The sequence below is a fragment of the Carya illinoinensis genome, chromosome 5 (genome assembly GCF_018687715.1).
Source record: "Carya illinoinensis cultivar Pawnee chromosome 5, C.illinoinensisPawnee_v1, whole genome shotgun sequence".
NCBI lineage: Eukaryota > Viridiplantae > Streptophyta > Magnoliopsida > Fagales > Juglandaceae > Carya > Carya illinoinensis.
This window is the reverse complement of record NC_056756.1, coordinates 41,664,018-41,673,316: the sequence shown is the minus strand read 5'-3', so window position 1 is coordinate 41,673,316 and position 9,299 is coordinate 41,664,018. Positions and strand designations below refer to the sequence as shown.

Below are 9,299 nucleotides of genomic sequence, written 5' to 3'. Positions count from 1 at the left end.
TTTTTATCTTTTTTTTTTTTGGGGTCTAAAATATTTAGAATGCAAGAAAGGCCCCTTATCAAATGAGTGGTCTAAAACATTCTTTCCAAACTGACATTTTTGTTAAAAAAATTGGATATTGTAGAAATTTTACTTCAATTCAAATTAGGCATCACCAAATAAAAGAATAGAGATGAGAATTCCTATTCCCGTCGGGAAACCAAAAACAAAACAAACAAACAAAAATTAAGCAGCTTATACACATGCATAAAGCCTTTCTGAGAAAGAAACCATTCATATTCACGAGTAGAAACATTTACGGAGTTCGATGTTAGCCATTTAACCTAAGCAAAAGTACTAGTCCTATATAAATTGTCTTCCGGAAACGATACATGAATACGAAAAATATCTGAAAAATTAATGAGAAAAGAGAGGACACCAATATCCAATGTCGACTTAAAAGATCTGAAGTATAACCTGCGCATTCAATGAAAGTCCGTAATTGAATATCCCCAAACCCTTTAAATATCGAAAATCATAAAAGATACTAGTCTTCAATCTATATTGTAAAACGACACCTACAAAACCTGATCAAACAGAACTCCAAAATCCCCAATGGAAATTAAAAGAATAAAATAAAATATGCGAATATATTCATGCAATCCATATTTCATCCTCAGATTCCAAGATTGTAATAATTAGTCGAGAACCAATTACACACAAATATGTAAAATAAAGCAAAATAAAAACCATAAGCTAAGTAAATCCTCATACACAATTTAGAAATTTATAAGGTGAGAAAAGAAAAAGATCTAAAAAATCCTGAAAATCATTAATATATATATACATATGTCCTTCTACAGTTACATTTTGAGGAAATAAATTATTAGGAGAGCAGCACTTTGGAATAAATTAAAAAAAAATTAAAAAATTAAAAAAAAACTCAACGATAAATTGTAAATACCTACCAATTAATATTGTAGAATAGAATGAATATGCGTTTAGTATATAGGGATATATAACTCTTTATAGTAGTGTAAATTAAACGAATTTTATTTCAGCTCTTTAAATTAATTATGACCACGAATCACTTGCATGCAATGAATTTCATATTTTAGTAACAATATTCTTTTAACTTAATTAACCAACAGGGTGCATGGATGCCAGGTCAGAAGAAGGTAGCTAGGTAATTAGGAGAAAAATCTACCTAATTTATGGGCCGGGCAAGACCATGCGCGCAGGACAATAAAATGTACGGGAAAAAAGAACAAACGACGAGCTATATACTGGATTGGTAAGAAAACAAGCTAGTTATAATGTGATAAGATAACATAACATAAAGGAGGGTCATATTATATATACAAATATCTAACAAAAGATAAAATGAAAGATAACCCCGAGACATCATTTTAAACACTTCTAAGAAACGTCCAATAGAATACTGAAGCCTAGTGAGAGAAAGAAAGGGAAGGCAGCATGAAGATTGAGATATAACACATGAAAATATGTTGATACGAAGTAATGCACGATCATCTACCATCATCCAATGGTTTCGAGACTTGGGTTCTCATACTGATCTCATATCCAACAGCTGTACTGGTAGAAGTAGAAGAACATGAACCATCATCGATACCAATGTTGAAATAGTGTACTGCAGGTGGAGTGACACAATAGTCAGTCTCTTCTGTACCTAGATATGCTTTTCCCAATTGATGCTTCTCCATACTTCTCAACCCGTCTAGCTCCATTGCCACATCCTTCATTGTAGGCCTATCTTCCCCTTTAACACTTAAGCACCGTTTTACAAGATTAGCAACTTTATTTATCTCATAAATATTACCATCACTTACAAGATCGTCCACAAGAATTTGACGTAAGCGATCTTCTTTTACTGCAGAACTAAAGTACATAGCTAGATTTCTATCAATTTCAGGTCCATCAAAAGAAATTGCCTTCTTACCCGTCAATAACTCAGCCACAACAACACCAAAGCTGTAGACATCACTTTTTTCGGTAAGTTGACTACTATGAAAGTATTCTGGGTCTAAATACCCCAAAGTTCCCTGTACCAAAGTAGTTAATTGTGTTTGATCAAGTGGGACCAATCTTGAAGTTCCAAAGTCAGACACCTTTGCTGAATAATTATCATCTAAAAGTATATTTGCAGGCTTCACATCCCTATGTATAATTGGCATGGAAGTTGAGAAATGCATGTATGCAAGTGCTCCTGCAATATCTGTTGCTATCTTCAAGCGCTTTTCCCATGAGAGTGAGGATGATAGAACTTTATCATGAATGTGCTTCGAAAGAGTCCCATTTGTGATGAATTCATAAACTAGTAATGGCACTTCTGTTTCTAGACAACAACCTAATAGCTTAACCACATTTCTATGGTTAATCTGGCTAAGCACAATCATCTCATTAATAAATTGTTCAATTTGGCTTTGATCACAAAATTTTGATTTCTTAATGGCGACCAGTTTATTATCTGGTAAGACTCCTTTATAGACAGTTCCATAGCTTCCTTGCCCAAGGACTCTACTCTCATCATAATTATTTGTAGCCTTTTCAAGTTCTCCTATGCTAAAGATTTTGACCGCCTGCATGGAAGTTCTATCATTTGAGAGTTTTTGTTGTAGCAACAAGCCGCCATTTTGTTGGAAGAATTTCTCTTTCAGCTTGAAGAGTTTTCTTCTTTTTAGTCCACAATATAGTGAAGAACCTCCCACAAACAATACCATAAGGCCAATGCTAATAGCTGCACATGTTCAAACATGCATTGTGATCAAAGTTTTCTAGTCAACATGCTATGTTTGTTTTCACAAACGGCTTGAGGAATTTAAATCAATAAACAAGTAACATATATATGTATCATATGAAGAAGGCTCAATCAAGACTTGAGTTAAAGCATAGTTATAAGTGTCTATCACATAAGCGGCATATATAGAATATTATATATATATATATATATATATTTATATATACACACATTGAAATATATGCATGCCAACTAGTTTAGAGAACATATTATATAAATGAGTAATATTGTTATATGCACTCTTAGGATGTGCAAGCCTTGCCTACCCTCTTTAAAAAGAATGAGATTTACCATTGAAAGAATAATACTAGATATAGTCCAGTAGTGTGTAAATCTCACATACTTATTTAAAAATAAAAATAAAATTCATTATTAAAAGATTATTTTTTTTCATATAGGTTTAAGATTTACCAACTTTTTTCAAAGAAATTGTTGGAGGCTTGCGCAAGCTTATGACAATTTCATGTACAAACTATTTTTCTATTAAAACATGAGTTTTTTCATGTAAATATCATATTTGTTTATTTTTTTAAAATTAAATACATAAAACTTGTGCGTTCTAAAACTACCTAAATCATTTTTTTTGATAAATATATACCTACAACTTTTTCCTAACAGGACGATGATATATATAACTTTCACCAGGTTATCACTATCACAAATAAACAAATATATATTGAATTGAAAATAATACAGATATTTATAAAAAAGATTGAAAGCAGGATAAATATAATCATGTCCTAGCTTAATAAAGCATCCATAAAACAGGAAAGCCCCACATAGCAATAAGCCAGCTAAAGCAGGTCAAAAAGTGGGAGTCATGTCTCGAAATTAGCGAAGAATAGTAGCTAGGGGTCCTGCCAGCTCATGTTGTCTAAGTAGGACAATGGCATATATCCCAAAAGTCGTACGTGGGACAATCATTGACCAAGAAGGCCAACGACGAAGAAGCTATGATTGAAGTTTAAAGATACTGTTGAATTAAATATCCTCGAGGCATTGCTTTTAATAAAACAATAAAAAGGAACCATAAAGTTTTACCACTTTTTCTTTCAAAACTACTCGAGCTCTTTTTTCAAAGTTTTCCTCCCCTCAAATTTACATATGTATGCATTTCTACCTAATATTAATATATATTCATCGCATTGCGCGTACAATATATATACACATGATATGTACGGCGTCTACCTAATTTACATTTAATATTATTTTTATAGGAATTTTAAAGTCATTGACTTCAAACTAATTAGATCAAGAAAATTTATAATTGTTTAGATGATAAGTATTGGATAATGAAAACAAAAAACAAAAAAGTGGCAAAATGAAAAATCTCCCACCAAATAAAAGTTAAGCACTGTGTGAGATTGAATACATACCCGAATTCGTATGTTTATATATATATATATATGAAAGATTAATTAAAGAAAAGTGTCAGCTTTATAAATATATCTTATAATAACAGGAAATTTGTAAACTGGTGTAATTAAATGTAAATATGTCATATATATATTTTATATTAAAATAAGTTTTATAATCTAATATAGGTAAATTAGTTTGTAAGATTTATTTACAGACAAAACATTTATCTTAATTTAAATCAATCAACTCATGATATGATGTGTGTGAACAAATTACAAAGCAAAAAAGATAAAAAAAATAAATAAATTATTATATTACAGTTCTTATAATTATTTGATACGTACCAATTAGTGCAATAATGATGATCTTGGCATGGCTGCCGCTGGCTTTAGGACTGCAACCTGTTCCGTTCATCTTTCCATCGCCTTCATAATCGTCGGGACAAGTACAATTGAAACTCCCTTCAGTGTTGATGCATTTTGCTGTAGCATTGCAAGGTTTTGGAGCTTGCAGGCACTCATTAATATCTGAAACACGTGCAGTATGAATTAATGCCCATTAAATAAAATAAAACAATTGAATTGAATTATTATTTCAATATATAGATCTATTACCCGTATAATTTCTGAATTAAGCATTTCTTTCTATTCAAATATTATTGAACTGTCTCCTAAATTATTTTTCTTGTTAAACTATATATCCCAACAATTCACATATTTAAAAGACCTTACATTTTATTGCCTTTGTAACCGAAATAATTAACATATATACTCGATAATTTGAAATTATACACGAATTTTTAAAAACTTTTACATCATAAATTGGTGATTGATTTACCATTATTAATTATTTATTTCTTTGGTTTTTCCACTATTTAACTCTTATATCATTCTATATATATTACTTTTCAATAAAGAATTATTTTATATTAACACATGATTCGACTAGGATTGAAGTCTCCTGATGAAGTTCAATTGTTGAGAGGATTATCTTTTTTAATACAATCAAGACGAAGAGCATGTGCATAATTGAAATTCAGGCAAAGTTTCTATATTTTTTTTATTCTATATTCTATGAAACTTCTCTCAAAATTTGAGAAGATTCTATAAGCAACTCGTGCGTACGTACCTTGGCAACCTTCATGGAGGTATGGGTTTCCTTTATAACCTTTATTGCACTTGCAACGGTACCCATCACCATTTTGGGGATCATAGCATGCGCTGTTCCGTCCACAAACGTAATCCGGCTTGCTCCGAGCAGTTTCACATGTTTCATTACCGATTGCCCAATCAAGAACCATTGGATAGGTGTCGATATCTTGTAGGCTTTTAAGATAACTAGAGGAGAAATTGAACTCGTCTTCTTTAGCCACCAAAGCAAAGCTGCATGGACTGAAGTCCGATACTTTTGTATGATTATTATAGCTACGAGCATCCAAAGTAAAGTTCTTCAATCCTTTTGGAATCTGAACCTCGCAACACCCAAGTCCCAAGCAAGATCCGTCGAAAACATTTATAAGACTTTGACAAGTAGAGGTGCAGCCTATGGAGAAAGGTTCATCGTTCTGGAAAGCATTGAGGAATGCGTAAGTGTCACAGCCGATGGCCACGAACTTGTTTTTGGTGTGGGAAATTGTGAAATTAGGGACACGGAGATAGGGATGGTTCTCATAACCAATCACACCAGTCCTCGAGTTTTCGAAACAATGATGCGCTATAGACGCATTGATTTCAAGCTCGCCTTCGATGGAATTGATGTTGTTGACAATCAAATTTCCCAACAGTGGTTTGGAATTGCTGCAATTGATAAAATACTTATCATTAAGGTAGCAATTTTTAGTTGTGCCAAATGGATAAGGGATCTCTACAACTCCACACCGGTGCTGGCAGTTTGGTTTGGCTAATGAAGCTACTGCTGCTGCTGCCATATTCGATAACATCACAACAACGCATGCCACTTGAAAGAGTATCCTAAGGAAAGCCATTGCTCCCTCTGTTCAGAGAATTATGGGATTCGAGCTGTTTTGTCTCTTGTAAGACTTCTTGTACATGCTAGTCTTTTAAAGGGATGGAGGGTGGCTAGGACTAGTGGAGCTAGAATTTCCAATTATGCATCGATTAGAGCCATGCTTATAAGATTAATGTATTGTTTATAATTTTTTTAACTATATTTTAAAATAGAAAATATTTATATGAAGTGATTTTATTTTTATGAATTTTATATAATTTAAAATAAAATTATAAAAAATAGTTGTAGGAATATATATTTCTGATTACAAATTTCTTATGCTTATAAACCCTTAGGTTAATATTCTTGTTTTCATATGAAGACTCATGACGTCTTTATCGTACGTCATATTTCATCTTAGAACGAGATGCCATTGACTCGATCCATCTTAATTACCTAAGTTAAGTTTCGACCACCCATCGTCAGATGATCACGTGTCAGGCCCTATCCTTATCAACTTTATGTTTTAATTTTATATTCATTTTGATAAAACCATAAATAAAACTATTTATTTATTTTTATTTCAATATATAAATTATTTATAGCGTTTCTTTTAGATCTCAAACATTAAATATTTCTAATAGAATCAAAATTAAATATGATCAAAGGCTTAACAAGTTACAATTAATAAATAAAAACTGAAAAAATCTCAAAAACGAAGCACAAGATGAATGTTACGTTCCAACTAAGACCCTATCAAGCTAAGCGACTCTCCTCGAAATTTTCACAAACAAATGAAGGGCACTCTGGACAATACAGCAATAAAGTAATGGCTGAAGGGTCCTTCCTCTCAATTGTACATCATCGTCACAAAGTCTTCTAGAATACAACAGTAGAGAAAAACCGTTAACTACTTTCTCTCAAATTATTTGTAACAATTCATGATTTCTTTATTCGTTATTTTTGTGTATAAATAGCACTCAATACAAATCAATGAAATCATGAAAGTTTAGGGTGGGGTGGGGGCATTTTCTATATTTACAAAATTTGTATAAAAACTAAGTGATAGTTCAAGATTTCAAACAATTTTGAAAGATACGTAGGTTCGCCGCTGATTATTATAAGACTTGTTGGTCTCCGAGTATCGATATTTTCATCATTAACAAATTAATATATTTATCTATAATAATAAGTATCTATAACACAGTTACAGTAATGAACAGTACATTCTAATTCCATTTCCGTATTTTTTTTTCAACTTTTGTGCAAGCTATCCGTGCAAGATCATACACTTCTTTCTCGGTGCTGCTGCTACCTTGTTTCATCTCTATTGGTAGTTGCTCGGTTGTAGAGCTTCATGCTTGTGGCCTACTCAAACCAAAAGGCAAACCGAAAGTTGCTGCCACCAAGCTCAACCCAAATCGAAGCCAAGCTTCACCTCTACCCAGACCCATTTTCACCGTCGCAGCCTCACCTCCTCAAAATCTATGTTTGGTTGCTCAAAATCAGAGCAAACGGTTCTCAAAATCATAGCCCAGAACCAAGCAAACCAAATGAAGCTCACAGTTTAGGGGTTGAAAAATAGAGTAAAACCGAACTCAAGGCAGCCGGATTTGGGGAAGAAAAAATGGAAATACAAAGGGAGTTTCACAAGCTTGCATTCGGAAATGCTAAGGGAACGACGAAGACAAAACGAGGCAGGCATGGAGGCTCACATCAGACCTGCAAATGGAGAAAAAAGAAATGAAAAATAAAACAAGAGAAAAGAAGAGAAGGCAAGGTTTCGTAGTAGAAGAAGAAGAAAATCAAAGACAGAGAGAGAAAAAAACCATACCAGACGAAGAAGAAGAATGGAGCAGCTTGCAACAAGCATTTTCAGAAGAAAAAAGAAAGAAACTGAAAAGAAGAATAAGAGAAGCAGCGGCAACACAAGATGCAAAGGAAAAAAGATGAAGGTTCAGGCACAACAAAGATTTTTAGAGGAAGTAGCCGAAACACAATGAAGATGAAGAAGAGCTATTCGGCGCAGGGAAGGAAAAAGGAAACAAAGCCCTAAGGGGACTGGACTGCAAACTAACGGGCTAGGCTCCACTAACCGAATGGGCGGGGCCCAAAAATGAAATAAAACACCCTAAAAACAAGCCCAAACCGAAAAGAAGGCCCAACAAAATAAAAAGGCATAATAAAAATAGATAAAAGACAAATAAAACACTACAACTAAAACTTAATAAAATACAACAATAAAAACCAACAATAAAAGCAAACAAAATGAGGGAGATGAAAAGCGACAGTGGTCATGCATATGCCCAACAACAAAATTAGTTAAAAAAAGAAACGAAAAATAAACATGAATGGAAAAGATAAAAAGTTTAATAACACAATAAATAAACAAAAAAATGAACATCAAACCAAACGAGTAAGAAACAAAAAAATCGCACCACAAACTAACAAATAAATAAATCTCAGCACAAATAGATGAAAGAAACAAAAACTTGCAAACCAATATACGTTAAATGAAAAGAAAAAAAAAATTCTACTAACTAAAACTACTTATATATAAAGTTTATGTTTACTTATTTACTTTTAAATTTATATAAACTTTTCACTGTTATAATTATATACTTAAATAAAATAAAATATTAACTCATATGTAAAGTTCATATTTACATATAAATTAGCGTATAAATTATGGCCACCACTACAACAAAAAACCTTTTTTGGGACGAAAATTTTCGTCCCAAAATGTATAGCTTTCGTTCTGAAAGATTTTTTGGGACGAAAAAATTTCATCCCAAGGTCGTCCCAACATCACTGTCCCAGAAGATATCACAATTTCGTCCCAAAATATATCTTTTGGAACGATTTTGAAATTGACCGTTCGATACCGTTCGAACGATGGATTTTTTTGTCACGGTTAAAATTCGTTCCAGAATAGCGTTCGAATGCTTCTCATATACCGTTCGAACGTTAACGTTTCTTTTGAATGGTTAGCAAGATACGTTCAAACGATCAATAGAAATACGTTCGAACGGTATAAGAGATCGAACGGTGATGATCAACGTTCGAACGATATGGTAATGTCCTGCGTTTGAATGTTTTTTTGAGCATCTGGTATCGTTCGAACGGTTTGCGCATTGATGTTTGAACGCTACATTATCATTTGAACAGCAAGCCCATTAATGTTCGAACGTGAATC

At 32.7% G+C, this 9,299-nt stretch overlaps 1 protein-coding gene across 1 annotated transcript; it reads right to left on the bottom strand.

Annotated features, from left to right (window-relative positions):
* Positions 1-1,311: 1,311 nt before the first annotated feature.
* Positions 1,312-6,217, bottom strand: LOC122308874 (wall-associated receptor kinase 2-like). Its single transcript, XM_043122149.1, has 3 exons — positions 5,285-6,217; positions 4,501-4,683; positions 1,312-2,737 (listed from the first exon to the last, which is right to left on the bottom strand). The coding sequence occupies exons 1-3, from the start codon at positions 6,138-6,140 to the stop codon at positions 1,509-1,511; spliced, it is 2,268 nt and encodes a 755-aa protein (XP_042978083.1). The 5' UTR covers positions 6,141-6,217; the 3' UTR covers positions 1,312-1,508.
* Positions 6,218-9,299: the final 3,082 nt, after the last annotated feature.

Excerpts from the sequence above, each read along its gene's own strand:
- LOC122308874 (XM_043122149.1), bottom strand. The coding sequence starts at position 6,140 with ATGGCTTTCCTTAGGATACTCTTTCAAGTGGCATGCGTTGTTGTGATG. Across the intron at positions 4,684-5,284 it reads CCTCCATGAAGGTTGCCAAG|ATATTAATGAGTGCCTGCAA; the intron begins GTACGTACGCAC and ends CACGTGTTTCAG. Across the intron at positions 2,738-4,500 it reads CATCATTATTGCACTAATTG|CTATTAGCATTGGCCTTATG; the intron begins GTACGTATCAAA and ends GAACATGTGCAG.